Genomic DNA, 27536 nt, shown 5'->3' with positions numbered 1-27536 from the left:
CCGCTACAGCCAACTACCACGTCATCGACGGAGGGGTTAAAACTTTCGAAGTTTACATCCGCCATTCTTAAACATTTTTTTATAAATTTTTATAAATACAATGTAAAACAAAAGTATACAAAAAATCCCTCGAATTTCCCAATTTTCAAGTCTCACTAAAATTTTTGTGCTATCGCCGTTACGCAATACTGTTTCAGACTGACGTACCCCACAACCCCCACTAAGATATCGGCTAAACCCAAACCGATACCGTCACCAACTCAGGAATTTCGTCGCATTACTTTTCTGCAATTGAAAAACTATAGATTGAACAGTAGACGTCATTTAACATTTTATTCTCATTTGAGTCAGAATAAATGTTTAGGAAGATCACCAGTAGTGTTTATGTGAATACCATCTGTGAATCTTGGAATATTAATTTTGATTCAGTTATTTATATAATTATGTAAAATATTAAATAGCTATTTAAGATAACTAAATAGTTTAGGTATTAGATTACGTCCATTTGGTTTGTTCTAGAATATTTTGTTTCTACACTGGGGCACTTTAATCGTTAAAATAAATAGATAAATTGTGTGTGTATCAAATACAGAGCCCAGATTGAAAGGGTAGTTTCTGAAAAACGAGCACGTACATCGCAATAATATTGTTCTCCTTTGCAATTAATTTTATCTTTAAAAGTGCTAATGTTTTCGTTTATATTCCGAGAGGTGGAAGAGTAGTCATGTTTATGTAATTATGTTCCCGGATATACAAGAAACTTGTTAAGTTAATTGGACGCTTTTATTTACATTTCGAAATATTTTGTAGAGACATTTTTCACGGGGTTTGCCACACTTTGGGAACCGCCATTTTAGAATTTGTTTATGTATGCGGCCAAAGGCAACTAGCGATGCTCTGAATGACGTCAGCGATTTAACCGTGGGAGGTATCCCAGCGCATCCACCAAAACGAGTCGAATTTTTGCGAGTCACGTATGGAAACAACGAGACTTCGTGTAATAAGTGATGGACAAATAATCCAATTAAGGTAATGAGGTTATTGGGCGTATTCACAAACATGCTTGTTTGGGTATGTAATTTTTATTCTCACTGGGATAATAACTCGGGGAAAAGCTGCTCCCACTGTTTTTGCTCGCGTTTTCCAGATAATGTTATTTACTTTTATAACATCCATCGATATAAACACGAAGAGTTAGTATTTGCATCTAAGTTTAATGGGGCGTGTAAAATGTTAAGTAATAACTGGTTTTATTTCGCCATTAGTTTCACAGCTGTCATTAGCGATGTCGTTAGAAATGTAAATTGGGCGGAGCACTTAGCGTAAAATTTTTGGTGGCACGTTTCGCCGAGTTTTAAACTGATTAATTTTTTATTATTTTCGGAGTGTGTTCTTTTTAATGACGTTTGGAAGAAAAAGTGCTACAACGTAATAGCTTTTAAGATAATTCGACAGTTGAGGTTTTACCCTTAACCCAACAAAATGTATTGTAACGATCTTTCACTAATTCAAATTCAAGACCCTTGAAAGCGGGAAGAATTAACGTATAAACCTATGCATTTAATTTCGTCGTTGGATCTCAGTTTCCTGCTAACAATTGTAAAGAAATCGAAACTTTGAAAACGTTTGAAGGTTGCGGTAAACATGGTAAATTGGAAATTGCGAATCCACATTTTTTGCCTATCCCCTCCAAAAACTTGATATTATAGAACTATTTATATATGTGGTTTAGCAGTGCAGATTTGCTTACAACGTGTCTGCAAAAGAATTCATGAATGAAACAATTATTTTATTGATTACATAAACACGGGTTACCGCAGTAAGTACAGTGCGGTACTTATTAGTATTACATAGTATTTATCCAAATTGGTCTATTTGTCTCTACCAAAAAGTTGATGATGTCATCACAAATTTTGTTACGAGAAACTCCTTTGAAACACACGCATAGCATGTTTCTTTACCTGTAGTATATACATATATCAGCCCATATATATTTTGATTTTTAAGTTATCGAAGGTACCACCAAAAAATTAAATTCGCAGATTCCATTTTCTTTAAGACAGCGAAAGAGTTTTCGTGATTTCTGGTGTTTTGGTATCATATTCGGCGTTCTGTTTAAATAATTTCAAACCCCTGAAATTTCGAAAAACCCGAGGAAAAAGCACCGTTATCTCGTAATATCCAGAGAGCCTCCCCCCTTGCCCCTAATCTTGCACTAACCACATTACCTACTCCGCAGCAAATATTTTCAGCTTGATCCATACTAATTAAGCCCCGAAGGCCCCATATAGCTTGTTAATTTATTGACACGTCTCGCCATACCAGCACACACAATGTATACACAAGAGCCCCTGATCAATGCCTATTTTGTAAATTTGATGTAGCGTTGCATTATATGAAGTGAGTCTAAATATTTGCGGTGGTCGAGAAGCATAATTATGGCCGTAAACATGGCGGCCACGAATTCGCTGTTTGTATTGGTGATGGTGAGTCGAGAGACCTCTCTGGAATTAATTAGATGGCCTAACCTAACTTACGTAAAAATACGGGAGGAGATGCCGTTTTATAACGACCACCTCGAATGCGATATCGGAAATTGATGTATACTCCTTCCGGTTGCAATTCAAACAAGCTAGTAATTGTGTTTGCCTTTTGTGGAGATATTTATAGTTGGGTATTATAATGGGGAGCTCTGAATGGAAAAGCCGTCATTCAGGCGCAGGAAGGTCGTCTCAGATGATTTTCTTGGGTAACGATGGGGGAGGGGGGTGGCGTGGCGCACCGCGTCGGCGGTGCTCTTAAATTTTAGAAATTTATGCATATTTCGTTGCAAGTTTATGCAGTCTTTGTATGTATAAATGATACTAAGAAGTTTTACGTGTTCCGCATAGATGTAGATTTAACAGTTATGTACTAAACGACATCATAAGAAAATATTATGAATAATAACTATCCCACTTTTGGACTATGGGCTACTCCACTATTAACGTAAAAAACTGTGACCAAACTAGTACACATACCAAATCCTTGCAATTTTTTAGTAAAAGGCGGTGATTATTTCTGCCGAAAACATTTAGCTTATTTTCTCCATAGTCTTTGATACATCACGATCACAGAATTTTTATATAAAAAATCTTGATTATCACTTGTAACAGATGGACAACAATTTTTATCACAGAAGTTACAGGAACCAAAATTATTACCGGGCGTTTTTTAAATTTCTGCCCCTGGTTAGCCATGACGTGACTACTGATGTAAATGTGATGGCTAGCTAGAGCAGAAATTAAAAATATCGCCCGACATTATAGGGTTTTCACAAAAATATTCAACACTGTCAGAGTTGCAGACACTAATAACAAACTGTTCCGTAAACGGGTTCACTATTTCTGAGGAGATGATAGGTTTTCGTTAACATCCATCATTTTTAATATATTTTTTTCATATTAATCATTATGAAAAATGTTTCGATCATGTTTAACTGAATTCGTCTTTAGTTATAAGGCTAAGAGTAATCCTTATATACGTATTACGAGCTTAATTTTAAACTTTAGTTCTTTGTATTTGTTTGAATGGTGTCACAGTTCTAATTTTCGGTAATAATGCCGGTAATTACATTTAACGGTTATAAGGTTAATGACTGCTTTTGTAAACCATACTGGTTAAATACGAGTACATTTTGTTTCTGTTTTACACAAAAGTATAATTATGCTGACGTGAGACAATATTAATGATATTATTATCATTATCATCATTTTCTCCATTAGATTAGTTGTACACTCTCAAAACAGTGTGAAATAAATTTTATTGCAAAATGTATGTATTACTTGTGCTTCAGACTCGTAGGAAGTTCTGGCTAAATAACTTGACAGATTGTTAATGGGAGAGACCGTATCCGAGAAAAGTGTCCGGATTTATAAATTTTCAATACGTGTCATAGACCGTTAACTCCAAGCCTCGTTCCAACTTCGGAGGGTCCACATGACACAACTTAAATCTTCTAAACTTTCACTAATTTTGTTAACCGTTGATAGATTTTTGTTGCCGTAGGAGTAAATCGTGTTTTTATAAAGAATTATTTTTTAAATAATATATTCGTAGAGGGGTTTAATAAAGGTTTCGTACATTCCGTACCTTGTGAAATTAATGTTCCCGATTTGCCACTTCCTAGTGATAATGAGCACTTTTAGATCTGTAATTAATATGTCATCGGTCAGAGTGATTATAACATTTGACTCTTCGTTTTTATTATTTTTGTCTTAAAGCAAACTTGTTTCGTTGTTTTATCGAGTTTTTGTGACTTTTATCACTATCGATTACAAATCAAACAGTTTTTACTTTACAGCATTATAATAGGGTCTATCCGAGGAATTGGTTTTTTCATGTTTTCTCGACGTTTTATGACTCGTAGAGTATGATAAAATAGAGGTATCGCTTCCGTCTGCCTGTCTGTCTGCCCACTGCCGTCTGTCTGTGTCGATTTTTATTATACAGATGTAATCACCGAAACTTCTGGACCGATTATTACCAAATTTTATACACTGATCGGCAAAAAAAACCAGCCACCTTAAAAATTATTAATTTAACTAGGGATCGTTATTTTATTAAAGAACCATTCACTATTGACACAGGATGTATAAATTAGCAAAAAAAAAAGAAGAGAAATAAACGCAGAATTAAATTAAATTTAACAAAATAACAGAAACAGAGCGACAATTTGAGAGACGTCTGTAAGAGTTTACGGCATTGTTTTCGCGTGAAAACGTTTATTAATTGCCAAACTTATAATCAAATGATGAAAAACACTGTTTACAACAACAGCCTCCTTTATTGTTTTATTTTGTTAAATTAAATTTAATTCTGCGTTTATTTGTCTTCTTTTTTTTTGCTAATTTGTACATCATGTGTCAATAGTGAATGGTTATTTAATAAAGTAACGATCATTAGTTAAATTAATATTTTTTAAAGTGGTTTTGCGAAATTTTTCAGGGTGGCCATTCCCACCAAAAATTTTGATGGCGTCACCTCAAAATCTAGCTTGGTTAACGCTATTTAAATTTTTATCACAATTTGTTTGAGTGTTTGACTCCAACTGCGAGGGAAGTCCTGTCTAAATAACTTTAGACTAAACTGCTGACCTTACAACAATTCAAAGAGTAATTTGTGTACCTGGAATTAAAATATTCCAAGTTACTAAAGTTATGTTTTAGAAATAGCAATGATCTGTTTTTTGGAACATGACATAATATATTGTATATTGTAATGGACGGTTTCAAAATGGTGAATGGATCTACTCAGTGCAAGTTTGTAGAGACGGCTACGTTGCAAGGTTTTCAGAAATTAAAATTCTAGAGGCTTCTTTATTAAATCAAGTAATTAATACATTCGTGGGAATTGATAGCGTAGGTAAAGGTAAATCAACACCAAGAGGTCCACTTTCATATAAGATTTTTGATCATTTGAGAGAACAACTTGAGCAAAGACCTCTAACATCTCTGCCAAAATTATACCTGAGAACTGGTGAACCACAAAATATTAAAACGAGGTTACACATGCATTCATACAATATTATAATCGCTTTTGAAAATAACTTCAGTGATGTCACAATATTGCATTTAACATTCCTTAGAGATGAAGATTGGTTTCACTATCTGGTTATGCTGATTCGCAAAACTTTGTAATACTGAAAACCCACATGGTTTTCTTGAGACCTGTCATATTCCCAGAAGGTTGGACTATAGTTAGCATTTTCGCGAAGAAGGATCTATGGACTTGTATATTTTCAAGACTCTATAGCTGGCAAACTATACAGACAAGAATTTTTGCAACAATTGGTACACCAATGGAATTAAGAGCTGCCTTTAGGTTACCGCCCACAGGATGGAGCAACAGCACACACAACAGGCTTAACTTTGGGTTATTTATAACAGTTGTGTGAGTCTGGAGTTTAACCACAGAATGTCCACCACGTTCCTCTGATTTTACGCCATTAGATTTTTCGCTATTTATCATTTTAAAAATCAAGTATTTATACAGAAATTTAATAACTTAGAAGAACTACAGAATGAATTAGAAAATAAGAGTGGACATTTTCAACATATTTTGTAGCATTATTTCTTAATAAAATTTAACACTTTTATATTTTTTTATTGTCAACTTGCTTAAAGAATTTATATCATTTTAAATGAACAACTGGTTTTTACTTTGTCTGAATAAAATTGTCAATTTTCCACTTAATGTAATGCAGTTTAATCCAACAATTGAACACTTGGCATCAACCAGTGAGAGAGTTATATTCGAGTTCTGTTAACTGAAGTGTAAGTCGCAGCGATAAATTTTAATTTTTTGATCCCTTATCTAATTAATGCCTGTGATGCAAGGTTTCAAGTGTAGTTAGTAATCTTCTCTCAATTAACTACAACACTCTGTGGTTTAACTAAGACATCAAACAAATTCGAGAGATAGTTAAACCCTTAAGTAGGCTGTGCAAACTGATTCGTTTGTGAAAAGAAAGAAGAAAGAGACACCGGGGGCAAAGTGATATCGATAAAAGAGCAGCAAATGATAAATACATTTTAAGTATACCTAAATAATAAGTAAATCGCATCATGAGACGTATTCAGAATTATTAGCAATCCAAGTTGTCTTTGTAATTCACATCCTTTAACAAACAAAACAGCAGTGGCGAAATTTAACTACTGCTTTGATAAAATTGCTGATAGGTTAATCAACCATCTTCTAAATATTAATAATGCAATAAATGTATGGATGTTTTTTGAAGATCTGACAAAGAACATCGACTTAAGCTTAATCTTTTTTGATAATCCACAATGTTCAGCAATTCCAGTATAACTGATCCGCCTTTCATTTCCAGATTCCACTAAGAAGTTGCAAGACGTTCTAGTGGAATTTTGCGGGACCGGGCCACCTTATAAGCATAATCCTGATGGGGTAAGTTGCAAACTAATTTCGAAATGAAATTGGAATTAATGTTCGGAGAGATGCTTAAATTAAACGCCATTAAGTCCGCGTAGGTGTTCGACTTGGAATCAACAAAGTTTACATTTATCAGTTTTTAAGAACATCGTTATCTTAATGACCGGCTAAATCGTCCTTAGTTTATATTTCTCTCTTTATCTGCAATTGGGTTTTATACTCGACACTCAAATTTACGACATTTTCAAATTACATCGTGTAAAATTTCTTTCCATACAAATAAATGCTAACTTTACTACCGCAATCTTAATCAGCGTGCGAAAGCGTCATTTTGAACGTTTTAAATGGAGCCATTAAGCAGCAGCCGCAGAAATAACGTTAGTCTGTTAGATGGAGATTAAAATCTAATCAATTTGGAATAGTTGAGACCAATTTTTCGGAAGGTCGCTGAAAGGTCAAGCGGTGTTGACGGAATTTCGAATTGTCTGACGGTAAAAGTGAATTCGAATCCGGTAATATTTAATCTGCAGTTTCACCGGCTCGGAATAAAAAACTGAATTTGTATTCCCACCGTCGTCGTTTTCCCGTGGTGTAGGCGATTTAGGCTCCATAAACGTATATCTTGAGGCACTTCTTGCAGTTATGCGCTCGACCCGTAGTGGGAAAATTATAGCCGACATCTGAAGTTAATCACAGCGTGTTCAATAAAATCGATAACATTTCATTACACACACTTCTGCGAGCCGGAAGATAATTCCCACTGAAAGCAATACATTATCTTCTTCTATAATACACCAAAACTATCGATTAAAGTCCTCTTCTTCCTCCGGCACACGATCCGGTTCGGCTTTAATTATAAATTCTGCTCGTCATCCATAATTCTTGACTGAATGAAACATAATTTCTTTGGGCCATTTATTAAACCCTCGTTCAGAACGACACAAATTGAATCTTGCTTACCATTAATCATAAGAATTAGTCAAAACGCGTTGCCGTGTTCACCTTGCGAACAATAACACGCAAGAGTAGTTTGCGCAATTGAGATTCCGACTTGAAAATTTCGAGAATGATTGATTCGTTAAGAGAAATTCCATTTTTTATTTTGCGCGAGTGCCCGGATATCAAAGGGAAATCTCATTATAGGTGAAAAGTGAAAGTCGGAGATAATGGTCTTCGGGGGCTTATTTCATGTATTTTTTAAGAGGCGCGCTTTTGAGAGGGTTTAAAGCCTCTCTAAATGCTGTTTGGGGGGACGAAGAATTAAAATATTTATTAGAGACGTTTTGGTCGCGGCACGAGTACGAATGGATACAATATTTCATGTAATATTGTTGTTATGATGATAATGCGTAAGGGATGAGATAATAGGAAGTGGGGAGTGGCAGATAGGGGCTCAATTTGGTTCGCATGCGAACTGGCAAGGATTCAAAAATTCAAACTGTTGCTTTTATGTTGGTCAAAACGGGGCAAAATGTGACAGCGTTACAGTTATTACGGGTTTATCGTTGTCGGAGTTCTAGATTTTAAATGCTTATTGGTGTAGTTGCAGATTTTTTTACATTTACGTATCATCTTATCCTAATTTATGCTCTTTCGGAACCCTTCAAAGCTGCGGAATGGAGATTGTGCAGAACAAAAATTTAAACTAATATTATGAAGTGAATCGTAATACTTCCAGTTATGAACTGAAGATGATTTTTATTTTTGGAATTGTCCGTCTGTTGACTTTCCCAGATACATACCCTAATTTCATATAATTATTCATTCTCATGTAAAACTTTTGGACCAAAATAAGGTTCCAAAGCTTTGTTATAAACGAGACGAATATTTTTTTTACATCAATAATAAATTCACAGTTTAAACAGCTTGTTTTCCCAATATATAGTTTGTTTATTGTTTTATATTTTATGACTTTGGCGATTCCAGTTGATCGCTGGGAATTATCAATTTTGCCAAGGAAACTTACTATAGTAGAATTATTTTAATTTTGGCAAGGTGCTATAAAACGATATGTTTCTCTTTCTGTCTTTGTCCGACACACTGAATTTACGCAGTATGCTTAAAAGTGCGGGCATTTTTTATCTGTGTATTTAATGCAGTGTGCCGAACCAAAACAAAATCAGAAACATAGAGATGTTGAAACTGGTACAATTTTACAACATCTTGCCAAAATTAAAAGAATTCTACTGTATTTTATATTTAATGAATATCGTATGTACGGTTTCAAAAAAAAAAAATCGGTAAAGTGCCACTACTTGACTTGGAACCTTAAAATACTCGATTTCTTCGTCACCTTATTTCAAAATCTTCTCGTCATGTAATAGCTTACTTTCCTGACTCATTACGTAAATAACCATTAAAGCAACTTCCTTTCTCATTTAACGCCCGAAAAAATTGTTTCATTTTCTCAAGTTTAATAGGAAGTGACCGTAATGAATGTGTGGATTTACAAGATCCTGCTCTTTGATGTTTTTTGATCCTAATGCAAGAGATGTTCAGGGCGCCCAGACTCTTCCTGGTTCTGTTATCCTATTCACTTAAAACAAGCTACTTTTGTGTATTCGGGTTGTTTTGATATGTAAAGTTAATCCTTCCAAGAGTAATATAATATTTTCGTAATTCTCTCTAAAACGAATTCACTCCCTTTAAATTTTACCTTCAGGAATCTCTGAACAGTTTCGTATCCTTGACTTCGTATATCGTAATGAACATTTTAATTTTTTTTAAATTATCTGCAGGCTTTTACTAAGATCCTCCTTTATCGAAAATTGTTAGTAATGTTTTAATCAAGTTTATCTTGTATAATAATAACAGTGGCTTTGTTAATAACACTATTTTAAACCATTTCAATATTGAGAAGATTATATTTTTTGGTCTAGACATAGTTTTAATGCAGCTGGATTCGGTCGCTATCGAAACATCAGGCGTCTTTTAGTAAGATTCCGGTTCTCGGCTCGTTTTATTTTGAATAGATAAAAATCAAGCAGACGCTCTAGAGCGTTATACTGATACCATAGTATAGATATTTAAACATCCTTCCGTCTAATATTTCTCCGCGAAGTCTATTTTCTTTCCGTCTGCACGTTTAACAAACTCGAATGCCGAACAGCAGCACTAAAAGCCCTTGCTTATTCCACTGTAAAAAGTAAACTTGAAAAATGGCTCTGATATTGATATCTCGATAATAACCTGAAGCTGCCGCTGAATTTGAATGAACCTGACATTTCCATAGCCCCTAGTAAATCATATCTAGTTACCGTCTTCTCCGCTTATAAAGTGCCCAATTCTTTGTTCCACATCAAATAACAATAACAAAATACTACGAAAATTCCTTTGTTGTCATGTAAATACCTCATCTCTGGATATATTCTCGCAACGTCGCCGTCGGGTAGTTATCGGGCTATTTTAAAAGGAAAAGGAAGCTTTTTACCCTTTGCGGAATTTATTAAGCCAGACCTTAATGACGCGGCTCGGGAAGACGACCAGATGAAAATTTCGTCATTTAATTGCTTTATCGAGAAATATTTTATGATTAAGGAAATTACTTTGTCATAAAGTGGATAATATAGTGTGGGCGTGAGTTTCCTTAATGTGCTACAAAGTTGATGTCTTGTTAAAATATGTTTGAGCAAGTCTTTATTATAAATTAGGTGTTACTGTTGTTTTTTCTCTTCTTTGTCTTCTTTTTCGTCGATTTTTTCTTCCTTTTCTTGTTTCTCCTTACGTCTCATGTCAACAGCGGTGGCGTTTACAAATCCCCCGTAAACTTGCATAGTGCGATTGTTTTCGTTACAGCGAACTTCAAAACAACACTCTGGATATTCTTTGGAAGGATCTCCTGGGTGGACACGGCAGTGGACCCTGTCGCTGAGAGCCACTAAGGGACACCTGCAAATGTAGGCTTTAGTAAGTTTCTTCAGTGCCTTATTTAAAAACATTGTAAAATTTGTCAAACATTCCACGATTTGACGTGCAAGAATATCAAAAAATTTGTTAAGGGGAGAAACAATAACTCTCAAATGGAATACCGTGTATATTATGCATCAAAGGTGTGTTTTCCTTTAAAATATATCGTAGAAATAATACCGTATGATTCAAAATTTTTCAGACAAAGGGAGGCTGTGATTCATATTGGTTTTCTATCACAATGCCCTTGTATCTGAAAACTTTTGGATCATACAGTATTAAAAATTTTTCTCTTGGAACTTCTGGGTTCTATAACAAATCAGGGGTCCTCAAGATTCTTTATTATTATTTTTTTTAATGAGAACAGCAGGATTTGCCAAGATTCTTTTAAATTTTTTCTACAAGGTTTCAAATGATTAAATGGGCGAAGAGGGTCATGGAAGCGTGCCGCCTATCAATTTATATGTACTTTAGTAAATACTCAAGGACGCACGACAAATACCACACGCATCTGCATAACTGGTTGCCTAAGTACTTCATACCTTATGTTATTAGAAAATAAAATTTACAATAAACAAATTTATTGTGGTTAAACATCACAGTCAATGTGGAAAATGTTCACCATTTTTTTCAAAGCACATATTCATTCTTTTTTTCTTATTTTCAAAAATGTTCTGTAACATCCTTTCGTCAATGACACATTGTTTAATTTCACGTTGCAACCGGAACTCCTGACTGCTGAGACAATCTTGTCAAAGATGTATGCAAATTCTGCTGGAGTCATTCCCTCAATTTATCAACAACTTCCTCAGATACTGAAGGTCTCCCAGGAGATTTCTCTTTGTTAACACTGTCGATTCAAACAAATCTATTGGTTACATCTGTAATCTGAGCCTCTAATGACTTTTCTTGAATTCGCAAATCAGGGTAATTGACGAGATATTCTTGCTTACAAGCGGTTGCAGAGTACATTCACTCTCCGTTTACGAATTTCCCATTGCGATAATAAGGCAACAATGAACAGAATAAACCATTTGACAGTCTTCGCTTCCTAGCCCGAAAACAAAGCTTTCGTACGCAAGCACCAAAAGTCTTGAAAACGACTGCTTTGCTATTTTGAGCTTGAATCAACGAGAATTATTGAAAAACTTTAGAACAATAAAAGCGATTACTTTAAATGATAAATTACAAAAATGGTATTAATGACAAGTGGGAACTGTCATACTGAGGCATAATTTCAGCGAAGCAGGCCAACTACGCCTTTAGAATCATTTATAAAATCCCTGTACAATAAAATACCGGAGATGTTCAAAGGACTATAGGAACCCCAAAATTATTTTAAATTTGTAGTGTTTCTTAAATAAAACTCCATAGTTTCCTTGCCTTATTTAATACCCGCGATTATATACAAATAAAGAAACACAACTTCTCTAACTTAACGCTCTATTCGACGGCCATCATTGCTCTCTTTCTGTAGCGCATGCTCTGCACTGCGTGCGCCCACACCTATGCAACTACCTACACCACACTACTCTCCCCTTAAAAAAATATAAGAAATCTCCTTAGTATCGGAAACGGTCTGGCGGTTTCAATTGACTACGCCGTCTCAGCTTTGTGACTAAAGAGCTTTCTTTTGACAACTCTGTTTGATTATCCTGCACGTCCTGATCAATCTTACAATCTAACAGAATTTTCCTATCCTCTACATAGTTCTTATCCTCAGTATCTACGTTCTTATCTTGTACATTCCGTAGTGCCCTATTGACTAACAGCTGATTTATATGTCGTTTCCACACATAACCTTCCGTTAATTCTACTAAATAGGTGCGCGGCCCTAATACCTTGACAATGCTGCCTGCACACCAAGCTGGCTTGGCGTGGCGATAATCACGTGCTAGGACAGTATCATTTACATGAAATTGTTGGGATCGCTTACCTTTATAATGTTTAACTGCCTGAGCTTGCTTTTTACGCCACGTTTGCTGCAAGCCTGCCTTACAAACATCTACGGCCCTGGTGTCGGGTCGTAACAAATCTAGTCTACATCTTAGATTCCTACCTAACATTAACATTGCTGGTGATTGACCAGTCATACAATGAACCGTATTTCTATAATCCAAAAGGAATTTGTTTAACGCTAAATTAAAATTTGCAAGATTGTCATCTTTTAAACATTTGTATAACGCCCTCTTGACCGTTTTAACAGAATTCTCCGCTTGACCATTCGTAGCGGGGTGATATGGAGCTGATCTTTTAAATCGGATACCATTAACTCGCAAAAAATTTTCAAATTCTTCCGATGTAAAAGCTCTGCCATTATCCGACACAATGGTTTTGGGAAACCCAAACCTCGCAAACAAACTTCGCAAAACATTAATGGTTGCTTGAGTTGAGATGTTTGTCATAACAAACGCTTCTGTCCATTTACTGTACGCATCCACCACAATTAAAATTTGTTTATTGAAAATCGGCCCTAAAAAATCTATATGTATCCGTTCCCAAACTGAATCTGGAATTGACCATGGCATTAGTTTACTTAAACCAGGAGCCTCACGCAACTTTAAACAATTTGGACAATTTGCAATGAAATTTTCTATTTGAGTGCTCATATTAGGCCACCACACGTACGAACGTGCTAAACTTTTTGTTTTCACAATTCCCATATGGGATCTATGTAGTTCCTGAAGAATATTATGTCGCAACGCTTTTGGAACCACGACTCTATAACCAAACAAAATACAATTCCCTTCTACGGTGAGATTATTCTTGTATTGTTCGTACCCCTTTAACTCCTTGGTTATACGTTTCGGCCACCCTTTTTGAATATATTTCAACACCTTACTTAATGCCTTGTCCTTCACAGTCTCCGACGCGATACAAGCACTGTCGATAGGTAGGTCTGAGTTAGAAAAAATATAATTAAAATAAGTATAGTCAGCAGCTGGTTCCGTAAACTCGTCTGCTACTGGTAACCGCGACAACGCATCGGCATTATTATCCATTGACTTGATAAACCTAATATCGTACTCATAATTCGCTAATATTAACGCCCAACGCTGTAAACGATTCGCCGCTAAAACTGGTAAACCCCGTTTAGGGCCAAAAATTGTAACCAAAGGCTTATGATCTGTCTGTAAAATAAACTTATGACCAAAAAGATATTGATGAAACTTAGTAACCCCGAATATAATTGCTAAAGCCTCCTTTTCTAACTGACTATATTTCCTTTGCGCGTGCGATAACGTTCGAGAAGCGAACGCTATTGGATATTCGACATTATTTACTACATGCGAAATAATAGCTGCAACCCCATGCTCTGATGCATCAGTCGTTAAAACTATTGGCAATGTCGCATCATAATGCGCTAACACTCGATCTGATGTCAATATTTCTTTTACTTGCACGAAAGCCCGTTCGCAATGCTCCGACCACACAAACTGTGAATCCTTCTTGAGCAATTCATATAATGGGTGCAACAGACTCGCATTGTTAGGTATAAATTTATTGTAATAATTTACCAACCCTAAAAAAGCTTTCACTTGCTTAACATTCTGCGGTCGTGGAGTGTTCTTGACATCTCTCACCTTATCCTCACAAGGATGTAACCCAGTCTTGTCAATCACGTATCCTAAATACGTTACCCTATCTTGGAAAAATGCACATTTCGAAAATTCAATGGTTAACCCGCAATGTTGTAATCTAGTCAATACCGCGTGCACTCGCTCTACATGCTGGCTAAAATTCTCTCCCGTAATCAAAATATCATCGAGAAAACAACACACCCCATCTAACCCTTGTAAAATCGTCTCCATTATTCTTTGAAACTTAGATGGTGCACATGCTAGCCCGAACAGTAAGCGCGTGTACTGAAATAACCCCTTATGCGTTGAAATTGTCGTAATTTCTCTTGACTGTTCATCTAACCCTATTTGCTGATAAGCTCGTGGAAGATCTAACTTCGTGAAGGTTTCTCCTTTCAATTTTGCAAAAATTTCCTCAATCCTAGGTAAAGGAAACAAATCCGCCTCTACCGCTAAATTTGCTGTGACTTTATAATCAGCACATATCCGTACGGTGCCATCTTTTTTAATGATCGGAACGATAGGCGTTCCCCAATGACTAAAATTAACCGGTTGTAAAATTCCCAACTTAACTAACCGCTCCAGTTCTAGCTCCACCTTGTCTTTAATTGCAAACGGTAACGGCCTAGGTTTATAAAATTTAGGCTGAGCCTTTTCTGAAATATTTAACCGTATGGTGCTCCTATTGAACAACCCTAACTGATCTGAAAAAACTGTCGGAAATTGCCCTAACAATTCCGCGACGCTCCCATTATTATTATTTGCGGACTCAATTTTATTTAAAAATTCCAGATTAAATTTGTAATAAAAATCTCGACCTAGTAAAGGTGGACCTCCGTTTCTAATGACATACAACTTCAACTTATGGCGCAAATCTTTAAACTTAATTTCTACTTCGACATAACCTAATGGTACAATTTTCTGTCCATTATAATTGGACAACCATTTACCGTCTGACCTTAATGCTAAATTACAAAAATGTTCACTCCAAAACTTTTCAGAAATTACCGACACAGATGCACCACTGTCAAATTCAAACCTTAACTTGTCCTCACCAACTTCGACTTCTACCTGAATTGGCGCGTACCTGACCTCGTTCGTCTGCACCCTGAACATGGTTTCTTCTGCCTCCGTCGACAAAAAATTATGACTTGACCTGCCACCTTTCTTTGAACTTGAGCAAACCGCTGCTAAATGACCTCGAATTCCACAAATATGACATATGTAATTCTGATAACGACACTTACTGACATGGTGTCCCTTTTTACCGCAAACCTTACACCATAACTGCGATCCTGACTTGGCTGCTAGCTGGGAAGTAGCCCCAAATTCCGCCTTTCCTGTCACACGACCGTTGCCTCTTCTTAAACTTTTTGACTCTCTTCCCTGGCCTTGTGACTCTCTCCAACTTTTTTGATGAGACAACTGGAACATTTCCGCCTCTTCCTTCTTCCGGGACCTTCCTGAGTCCAATACATAACGGTGCCTCGACGCCTCCTTACTAGCCGCAATATCGACACTTTGCTGCAACGTGAGGTTACTCACATCTTCCTCCAATAAGCGATCTAAAATAACTCCTTCGCCAAGCCCCATGATAAAGCGATCTCTCAGTACCACTTGTAGTTCCGCCCCGAACTTGCACTTCGACGCCAAATGTCGGATTCGGGACGCCCACTCGACTATCTCTTCGTCTCGCCCTCGCACTGCATGATAAAACTTATACCTCTCTGGGAAATGTAACTTGGGGGGGACAAAATGCTTGTCAAACAGTGTAATTAACTCCCTGAATGTTTTCTTCGTTGGATCTTCTGGAACACATAGATTCTCCAGCAACTTGTATGATTCTTCGGTGCAACAATTGATCAGTAGAGCTTGTTGAATTCTGTCGTCTGTGATGTTGTTCACCACAAAATATTGCGTCAATTGAGTATAAAAAATCTTCCAGTCTGAATTGAGTGTAAACTGCCTCAGATGACCCACATTCGTAAATCTTGCCTCACTTGATTTCGTATCTTCGCCGCCCATCTTGTTTTTTTTCTTCCAACGCTTAACTGCCACGTGGCCACCGCTTTTTCACTCTCTCTTTAACTTACGCCGATCTGTCCATAATTTTCCTCGTCGCCACTGTAGTGTTTCTTAAATAAAACTCCATAGTTTCCTTGCCTTATTTAATACCCGCGATTATATACAAATAAAGAAACACAACTTCTCTAACTTAACGCTCTATTCGACGGCCATCATTGCTCTCTTTCTGTAGCGCATGCTCTGCACTGCGTGCGCCCACACCTATGCAACTACCTACACCACAAAATTCTTTCACAAAGATCCCTAATTCTCTCAATGTTTTTCCAAATGAAAACAGCAGAGCCTTTCAAGATGCTTTTAAATTCGTTCACAAAAAGGTACCAAGAACCTCAACATTCTTTCAAATTATTTCTATAATGTTATTACTAGAGAGCGGATTTCTGTCGGGCTACGTCACGATTATAGGTGGGGACGCGCTGGATCGCCGCGACTCAGTAGGTGATAAGCACTGAATTTAATCGCCACTTATTCCATAAATACAATTAACGAAAACTTACTCGTAATTAGTGACACGGTTAAGTAAATAAGAACGGGAATTAACTACAGAGTGCAACGAAGGAGCGTTATTCTATTTTAAAATAAACGAAGTGCACTGAATTCCCATCCCGTACGAGCTGTACCGAGTTTGACCTTCTCAACCCCAACGGTCATCCGCTGTCTAGTTATTACAGCTTTATTGTATGAAAATACAAAAACGGATTTCACATTCAAAATTATTAGAATAGCGTTATTCTTGTCTTGATTAATATTGTTGCCTAGTCAACAATCACTAGACGACCGCGCTCCAGTCGCCCACTGAATACGATGAATATTATTCTTCAACACTCCCCCTCGAATGGAACGCTCCACAGATGAGTAATTCCCAACAGTTTCGAAAACTTCTGACGTATTTCTTTTGGCAGTCCTTTATTAAGGATGTCCACAGGCATTTCAGTGGATTCTAAGTTAGTGTCGAATTTCAATCATGTCTTCATGAAATACTTCTCTTGCATGGTGTTTAACATCAATGTGTTTCGATTTTGAATGGAAAATCGGGTTCTTAGCCAGCAGCTGGGCTCCTGTTGTCATTCAAAATTGGCTCCTTCTGTCAAAGCGATATATACAGACAGCTTCGGTTAAACATAGGGCTACGGTACATGATCGTTTTCCGGATTGGAACCGTGTAAGTTGCGTTTTTGGGCTCAACGTTTCGCACACTTTCGTAAGTGGCATCTTCAGGATCAGAGTTAAGAATAAAGCAAAAGAGCACGGTAACTCAGTATGTCAACCATACCGGAGGCGAAACTCTTTTTAGAGGGATACGGTTCTGTTTTCTACACTCCCAGGTAATGACAGATCCGCTCATAGTAAAAACGTAACAAGTGTAGGATCTTCTGTCAATATTACAACTGGCCCAGTCTGCACTCTGCATCTATGTAGCCCATCAAGCCTTCGAAAATTGTACAGTACTTAATACATGCTTTGCTACAGTCCAGCGAGATTTGTCAAAGGAAGTGTTAAATTGACTTAGAAAACTTACTGCGTATGTAGTGTTTGGCCTAGTTGCCACGGCTGCGTAATTTAATGCGCCAATAAGTTCACGGTATGGATAAGGCGAAGGGAAAGGGCATTCTTCACCAGCTTAACGCCTACTTCCAATGGAGTTACCACTCGTTGCAATCTTGCATACCAAACCGTTTAAGCAGTTACTTTATAAATCCGAATTGAGACATAAAAACCTTTCCCAGACTTTTAATTCGAAGTCTTTCATCAACTCTCTTTTGACAGAATTTAAATCTTCCTCTTTACAATGCACAATTCAATATCATTTATTGATACTAATATTATCAAGATGTCTCCCGCTAGTCTAGATAGGTATACACAAGGATCGCGTTAAATGGTATCATCTTCATATTTTTAAATTTTTCATCAAGTCTTTTGTTCCATTGGCGTCCAGCCTGCCTTAACCCATAAAGCGCTTTCCGGAGCTTCCACACTTTATTATCTCGGCTGATTTTCTCAATAAGTATCTAGCCTTGATTCCGATCAGATGGTCTGCATTTCATCTTTTTATAATTTCTACTAAGGATTCAGTAAATAACTTAGACTTCTCCATATATACATTTTCTTCGATTATGCGATTTAGGTAGCCGGTCGTTATACCAAATTAATAAATTGTTAGATCTAAGTGCAAACAAAGAGGAAATAATACTCTTACAGAACTCAAGCGGACAACAGGAGGAAAAGTTTTGTGGACGTGCACTCCTGGTCGTTGATTAAATCCTCTTGCGACTACTCGAGCTTTTCCCCTCTCTATTTCTTCATTTGCCTTGTTTTTGTTTCAGAGCACAGTTCGGCAACCTATTACAGCCTTTTAGACGATCAACAACGCTGAAGTTATCGTTTTTTATTATCCATTCTATTTCATCAACTATAACCTTCTTCTATTCTTCTGAATGGCATCCATTCAGTGCATGATTCTCTATCTTGACTTGAATTATATATGTATTTCAATCGGCACAGGTTCAGTCGGGACCGGAATTTCTGTTTGATCTTCTACATCAGCCGTGTCGATTCTTTCAGGAATTCGGTACAGACTTCCCGTTAACCAGACATTATTTTCTTTGCCTTCCTCAAACTTTCATTAACCGTGCCATGAAAAGCCGAATCTACTAGATCTTCTCGATTTGTGACTTCATCATCATTTCTTTGATCGTATGCTGATTTTCATTAACTACTTCTATCACTGCAGGAATTTCTTTAACTTCTTTGTTATTTTCGTTTGTGTCCTCGACTTCTGATGTAAAATTACATGGACGTTTTCATTTAATATACATATATAAATCTAACATCATGTGAAAAAACTAATTTGAACAAATTGGGTATCCATACATGGCAACATTTAGATGTTGCACTATACCCGACGAAAATTCTTTTTATGCTGCGTGAATCTAATTTACCTTTTCTTGGGTCCAATATGTAGTGTTTCATGTGGATTGCTGCTTTTTCTAGTACTTTTCGGAAGTGGTAAACCTATCATCAGTTTGCCCTCTAAACAACTTTTCGTTTCCTAAATCTAGTCGCAAACAATTTCTGTTCTTGCCATTTCTACAAGGTTTTTTTGATTCAAATGTCCCAATCGCCCGTGCCATAGCATGATTTTAGATTTGCCATCGGTAACAGAAGTGAAGCAAGTTTTTTTGACCTTATTTCAAATGACAATTCGATCAATGTATTCAAAATATCGAAAAATGCGTTATCAACCATTCTCCTCTATTTAGTGTTTTATTAACTTTCTCCACAACGATGCTTTTCTAATCGGGCCTTTTGATTCAAAAATTGCTTCTAACTTCAGCCAGATTTCAGCAATTTTACAGTTTTTGACTTGTTTCAGATCCTCAAATACAAATCCGCCTTAGTTTTTTTATCTTCTTCTTTCCACAGAACTAGCGCTGCAGTTTCTTCTGTGTTGTTTGGGCTCACTACTGGTGTCATTTTTGCACCACTCGCATACCTCCATATCTTGTTTTTTGTCATCACAACCTGCATCCGTAATTTCCAGGTATCGTAGTTTTCCTGAGACACGATGGTACTACTGGTTGGAGTGTGTTTATTATTTTCATTCAATAAAGTTATAACAAAAGGTTATGGGCCCAGAATGAACGCTGAGTACTGTGCTTCTAAACTTAAATTGTGTCTGCAATGTTGATTACAAAATTACTTGTTTTAACTTTATTGCATAAAAATGCAGAATTAGAATAGCAATTCAAAATTATTACAAAAACGTTATTCTTGTCTTGATTATTGTTGTTGCCTACTCAACAAACAACAGACGACCGCGCTCCAATCGCCGATTGAATACGATGAATATTTTTCGTCAACATAAAACACAATACCAGGACAACCAAGTAGAACCAACATTCTTTTAATTTTTTAAAAAAGACCATGCAATCCAAGATACTTTCAAATTTTAAAATGAAAATAGCGGCAGTCCCCAAAATTCTTTCAAATTATTTTTAAAACAAAATACCAGGAACCCCTAGGATTTTTTTTAATTCTTAAAAAAATACATAACTACCCCAAGAGTTTTTCAAGTGTTTTTAAAAACAAAACGTTAGTTTATGCTCGGGATAAACACTGTCGTTTTACAACTTATAGTGTAAATGACATCTCCATTTAACAAAAATACCTGTATTCGATAAAAATGTTGTTAAATATCCCCAATGAAACAGTTAGTATATAAAACTCCTAAAACAAATAATATAAAATTTGCAGGAGATACTTATTTCATACACGACCCAACTGCTCAGTGCGACAAGTTTTTAAGATCGAATTCTGCCTTGGCAGCGGTTACCCTTCTACCCCTATTTAAAATAATAATAACTCCATTACCCCGAAAACCTGATATTCCTGTCGTCCAGACAAGTGGCCTGAGCACAACTGCCCTCAATCCTTCTAACCTCCCCTTTATCCATGGGCCCGATGTTAAAAATCGTCCCCAGACAATGTTTTTCATATCCTGCGAGGTATGAAAGCAATAAAATGATGAATATCTATCGATCTTAAGGAAATTGCCTTACTTTTTACGTTGGTTCGGTTTGCCTTTTCCAGTGCAATCCAAGACGCCGAAGATTTTATCGGAAAGGTAAGGAAAGTCGCACAAAAAACTGACAGCAATAAAGTCGACTTCATTTTCGTCAAGATCTATACGGAATGAGTTTGATTAAATGTTGACCTAAAACTATTTTAGATAACCTTTTGACGCGCAGCGATCGCGTTTTCGTGTGTGACTTCACAATTTCCCATCGACTTCCGACGAATAAGTGGATGCATTATGCATTGGCGTGGGCAGATAGACGTTAATAAATCTCGGGGTTGGAGAAAGGGGGTTTTGCTTGGACAGGAAGTGATATTGTGGGTTTTGGGATTGTAGTTGTGGGTTGTGGTGGAGATGGGCTGAGAGGAACTGGGTCAAACTTGTGTTTATCTATTGATAATTGGTTTTAACTAGTTCCTGTGCGAGGTTTTTTTGTACATCTTACGTTTCCATCTGTCTAGCAACTGGTAACAACAAGAAGTAAAAATAACATTTTTAAAATCAATTTTTAGAACTTCGAATAACTTTAGACCAATTTAATAATGTCAAGCACTCTTCACTAACATGTAAAACTCTTGAAATTTGAAAGGGAATTTTTAAATTTAATAACACAAAAACTAGAGGTTTTTTATCGCTCGTTATAATTCCTTAGTTCAATCTAGTCTTGAGTATACATGTATTGTATATAGTGTCAGTTTTATATCACTCACATAAACCTCAGTGAGGCAAGTACAGATTTTTTTAAATATTTGAAATATCTATAAATTGTCGTTGCAACATGTTCAGTTGGATGGTAATGACGTATTAAATTATATTTGTTTTATTTCTCTAGAAAAGGGTCAAATATTCCACAAGTTATGTTTTATACATAAGCTAATCAATGGTTTTTTGGATTTACCCAATGTTCTTTTTGAAAAATTAAACGCTGTACACGTATGAAGCATATTTAATGGTATTTTTTACCCCTGAGTAACTTATTTTTGAGCTATAATAATTTTACAATGACTTTAGTCGAATACTATACTTACAACATAGCTATATTACACGTTATTAATTTTTCATCACTACTATTGTTATTATCGCCAAGAAAATTTCGTCACAGGACGTTAAGCAAACTCGCGACACCGGAACCAATTGATATCGATATTTCACGCGTTTCGCCCACTATATTGGCACCTTGATTTACACGAGACGATTTTGACACTCTTGTTAGATGTATATCATGATTGAACGAACTTCGAAATTTTTCCCTTTGAGTCGAGTACGTCCCCCCAAATTCCGACAGAGACAGATACAGTCAACAGGGAAAAGATGGATTGCCTGATGGACATTGTTGGTTTTACAGGCGATAGGATCACGTGATGGTTCGGCTGGGCGCAGCTGCAGGTGTAATTGTGTTAAGTTAAATTGGAGAATTGTATCAACAATCGCCGAGAGAATTGATAGGGGGCGAAATTTTTATTCACGGCGAAATTCGGCGCTTCTCTGCGAGGAATTTTTATCGCATCAGATGAGTTTGCTAATTCAGGACGTCAAGCTGTGGTGTAAATTTCAGTTTGAAAGTTGATGGTGGTGCTTTAGAGCGGTCGAAAAACTTCCACGTTAGGTAGATTTATATCGGGGCTAGATGGTTTATTTATGAGGGGAATTACGTCGAACGTGAAGCTAGGTTTAACATTTCGTGGCTAATTCGATTATTTTTTATTAAATCTAGCTTGATTTGGTGATAATATCAGAAATTAGAAAAGTATTGTTGTTGGCTTATTTATGCATGGTAGTAAAAACTGTTACAGAGATATTTATTTTATTATATCCAGCGATCAATAGAATTTGAAATTGAGAGTCATTCTTGGAAAGAATTTATTAGCGTGACGGTGAATAAACCACACTGAAAAATGTCAAGAAATGACAAATGTAAAAGCAAAAATGCCAGACATTTTTTTGTGTTTAATACAAAAAATTACAAATAAAATTGGTACAAATTAATTAGGAGTATTTGTTTTTTTTTTTAATTATTATTTAATCGTACTTTCAAGTCCGTAGGGTGGAGAAATAACTAGAAAATATTACAAAAAGTATTAAAAGTTACATTTTTGAAGTTTTTGAACGAATTCCTTGAAGCTACAAAGACCACAACGTGGAAACTATACCCAGTCGTCTCCTTTTCTCGAAAAGAGTCAATTCTGGATATCGCACGTGTACCAAGGCGTTCAGAATACTCAAAACAAGTCGAAATATAGCTCAGTACTTATATATAATTTCAGCAAAAATTTCCAGCTATTTATCTGTCCAGTTATTTTGTAAATTATGGCTGATGAAGATGTTGAATTGCCGTTCACTCCGCCGGAAGTTGAGCAGCAGCAAAAGTGACGTTGGAAAATCGATTATCTTCTAAAGCAACAGCTGTTTAGGAAGCCTTTTATCAAACATTTTTAAATTATTGTGTAGTAAAAAATAAAATGTTACTCTGAACATGCATTGCTGAGTTATTTTATTGAATTAAAAATATTCCTAATATAAGGAGTTCCTTACTGTGGGGCCACTACTCTATTCTGACAGAGGGATCAGTCTATTAAATTTGTAGCAAAAGCAACTAATGAAAAATATGTGGAAACTAAAGTCAATGTATCTAGAGTATTTTATTAAGCATAGAAGAACTATTTTTTAATGATTGTCCTATTGTTTGAAGTTTGTGGAGATTGTAGACGTGAAGAATTAGTAAAAACAAAACTACAGAATATCAAAGACTGTGGTTGCTGAACATTGTTGGCAGACTATGGGGATGATATGACACTTTTAAAGAGTCGTGGGGATAGAAAGCAGTAGCTGAAGAATATATCTGTCACTCATCTCTCAGCTCTACAGTCACTGGAATATTTCAGGAAAATAGCACAAGCGAAATTAACACTGAAGGTAAACGAAGCGGCTACAGTCTTATCAACTGACATTCTGTCACCAATTTTTCAAGATTTAAATCAGACGAGTTTCGGTTGTCCAACGGTGACAACAATTTTGCTCTAAAGCCAGACTGAGCACTTCATTTTAGTCCCCGAACAAAAATTAAACACTTGAATTCATCAAGTGTAATTTGGCTCATTTGAAAATCCTTACATAATGTGTTCACTTCTGCTGCATATTCAACATAATTTAAATGTTGCTTTTTGTACGCTACCAACACTGTTATCGTTGGTTAAATAATAAAACTTTTTTGACCAAACATGATTTGTAGTTTAGAAATACAAATTTATTTAAAATTACAAAATTTTTGGAACGATATAATTTACATACTGTTCATGAGATCGCTAACAAACAACAGACAGACGGAAACGGGAGACCTATTCTTTTGTATTCTCATAACTATGAAGCGTGAAATTATCCATTCGTCAAGTGGACCCTACTACAAATACTTCAATAGCTTCCTCTCGGGAAATGGAAGTTAAAATGCAGAACAGAACTAAGAGAAACATCCTGTGCGTAAAAACTCCAAAATCTCCCTCATTTGGACAAGCAAAATCCGTTTGCGTCAGTCCCGGCAAAACTGGCCCCAAAACGAGCTCCAAACAAAGTTGCGTCGACCTTTGACATTTCAAACGTATTTTGGCGAGCTGAAAAACCACCATAAACACCACTCGTCAAATCGGCCGACCACTTAAATATTCGCAACTAACCTCTCAAACATTCACCTCGTATCGTAAACAGCTCCAATTAATTTATGTAAAGTTATAAAATAATTTTACGACGTAGTAAATCAACCGGCGCACTCGAAATAAATGCTCGCGGCCCTCGGCGTTCGCGCAAGGCGCTAAACTTTCGCTAGGGGATGACACCCCATTGAAATTCATACAAACATAAATATTAAATCTAGCAAAGAATTCGATTATTCCGGGGGCGAAGTGCGCTTTTACCTAAAAAATATAGAGTGACGGTTCGCCGTTCTGCTTCATTTTCCACCCTGACAGCCAGATCGATCGACGAAATTTCTACTTTTCTGACGTCGGTGGGGGTAAGTGACGTCATGGCTGGGCTGCAGCAGCCCCTTGCGGCGAAAGTAGGTCGCGGGATGACGTCAATAGACAGGGGTGGACTTTTTCGAAACTGGAGACGAGATGGACTGAGCTCCCTAATTTAAACGGTCATGGTTTAGCAACAATGGTTACAATAATAATCATAAATTTGGCCTCAACGCCTGAATTAGCGCGGAAGCGTCAAATGGTAGGTAATTAATAATTTCGTCGAGATTCTGAAAAATAAATATTTATGAAATTTTGGTTCTTCTTCTCAGGCATAACATAGATCGCGAACCGTAGAACCGATTACTTGGATATTTGGATGCATTTAGAAAAGTATCAAATAACCAATTTACTTGTAGATATTAACCTGTTCATATAAAATATTGTGCTTTATGGTTGTGTAGAGAACATGCCAAAGCTGCTCGGACGAGCTCTTGCTTTGAATGTATTTCTTTTTGATTTTAACCTAATAATTGATATTTATTTCCAAATTATTAAATTGCTTTTTGATTTTTTTACACGAGAAGCTTTTCGTTAATAACCCTGTATATAAATTTTAGTATGTTGTATGTATTCTCTGTAAATTTTGTTAATTCCAACATTAACTATGACACATTGTGTCCTGTTGTACAACCAGATGGATGTAACAACCGAAAACAGAAGTGTAAAAGTTCAAGAAGCGTATGCTCAAAGTCCTGAAGGGAACGGACAAAGTAATTATGACAATGTAGATAAGTTTGATGATCTTAATTTGTTGTTTAGATCTTAATTAATAATAATTATTGTTTTTTTTTCAAATTTTCAGGGAAGGTGTCATACAGAATCCGAATAGTTATTTATACACTAATTTTTCCTAGAAATAACACTAAATCTGACAGACGAGGAGGGATATTTCTTTCAGACCAAACACAATTAGCTAACTCAAACAAAGACCTTACGAAAGTTTTATATAATTTTGAAAATATTACAGGGGTGGCATTAGCAAATGTTTTGCTTACAAGAAATAGTATCTATTTGCCTTCTTCGTGACACGTACGACATGGTCAGACCACGATAAATCGCTGTTAATGATAACACTCAAATCAACATACAACTCTGTACTAGACAATTTAATATTTCCCATAAAATATGGATGTTGTTAACCAGTTACGAGCATAAATGGCATGGAGATCTTGAGTCAAATTCTGAAGAGTACTTAATAATAATAATAATATATACTTTATTGTCCAACAGGATTAATTTCCCAATTACAGGACAACAATAACTAATTGTACACTACATTAATAAATATATAAATAAAATAACAATACTATCGTAGTTACAATTTAACAAAATATATCTTCTAAACAATTATTTCCACAACAACTCATTGTGTAAATCGGAGCACGACGTAAAACGTTGGTACGAGCTCTAGGGATCTTGAATGTTTGTACAAATCTAGAAGATAGCCGTGGAACATTGAAGCTTATATTACTAAGAAGATCTATACAATCTATTTCGTTAGAAACCAGTTTTGCAAGAAAACGGGCACAGTAAAAATCTCTTCTAGAAGAAAGTGACGACATTTGATGCCGTTGAAGGAGAAGTGACATATCCGTACCCCGTTCAGGGTACGTTCCATCACATTTAAATGATAGAAACTTCAAGAATTTCTTCAGAATTCTATCTAGGACCATGTGCTGCGTGATGTATATCGGATACCAAATTAAAGATGCGTATTCTAACTTGCTTAAAACAAAGGCAAAAAACAGAATTTTGATCAGGTTGACATTACGGAAATACTTAGATACCCTCATGATAAAACCTAAGGACTTGTTAGCTGAGTTCGCTATGTGTTCAATGTGTGAGTTAAATGTTAAGCGTTCATCAAATATTACACCAAGATCCTTGATTGACTCTTTTTTAGTAATAAAAAATCCATCAATTGAATATGAAAACTCAGTAAGGATGTTTTTACGGGAGAATGATATAAAGAAGCATTTTGTTTTATTAATTTTAAAAATATTATTATTACACCACTGCACGATTTTGTCAAGATTGGCTTGCAAATGTAGGGTATCGTCAATGCAGGAAATTTTTAAGTATATTTTGAGGTCGTCAGCATAAGCAAGAACCGGACAACTAATAGATAATAGCAAGTCATTTACGAATATGTTAAAAAGTAACGGTCCAAGATTAGAACCTTGCGGAACGCCGCTATTAGATGTAAATAAATAGGACCTGAAGCCATTATAAGAAATATAATTCACGCGATTGTCGATGTAAGAGCATATTAATTGTAAAAGTGAAGCTGAGAAGCCAAAGTTATTAAGTTTACGAAGTAAAATTCTGTGTGGGATGCAATCAAAGGCCTTAGAAAAATCAGTGTAGATGACATCAATTTGACCTTGATTATCGATTTCTTGGGCTAGTGTCTGACTTAGCACAGATAAATTAGTAATAGTG

General features: G+C 36.1%; 2 protein-coding genes across 3 annotated transcripts in view; one reads left to right on the top strand and one right to left on the bottom strand.

Annotated features, from left to right (window-relative positions):
- Dgk (Diacyl glycerol kinase) overlaps positions 1–27536 on the top strand; it is a 218231-nt gene that overhangs the window by 57399 nt on the left and 133296 nt on the right. For both annotated transcript variants that reach the window (XM_064062543.1, XM_064062542.1), the window contains exon 3: positions 6872–6948. In XM_064062543.1, the coding sequence (XP_063918613.1) occupies positions 6872–6948 (77 nt within the window). The remainder of the gene's footprint in view (positions 1–6871; positions 6949–27536) is intronic.
- Positions 10542–21415, bottom strand: LOC135134354 (uncharacterized). Its single transcript, XM_064063004.1, has 4 exons — positions 21240–21415; positions 21065–21188; positions 20877–21003; positions 10542–10821 (listed from the first exon to the last, which is right to left on the bottom strand). The coding sequence occupies exons 1-4, from the start codon at positions 21315–21317 to the stop codon at positions 10587–10589; spliced, it is 564 nt and encodes a 187-aa protein (XP_063919074.1). The 5' UTR covers positions 21318–21415; the 3' UTR covers positions 10542–10586.

The sequence above is a fragment of the Zophobas morio genome, unplaced genomic scaffold (genome assembly GCF_036711695.1).
Source record: "Zophobas morio isolate AGI-343-1 ecotype UQ-CSIRO unplaced genomic scaffold, CSIRO_AGI_Zmor_V1 ptg000023l, whole genome shotgun sequence".
NCBI lineage: Eukaryota > Metazoa > Arthropoda > Insecta > Coleoptera > Tenebrionidae > Zophobas > Zophobas morio.
Note: the sequence above shows the minus strand (reverse complement) of the source record. Positions and strands in the feature narration are given on the sequence as shown.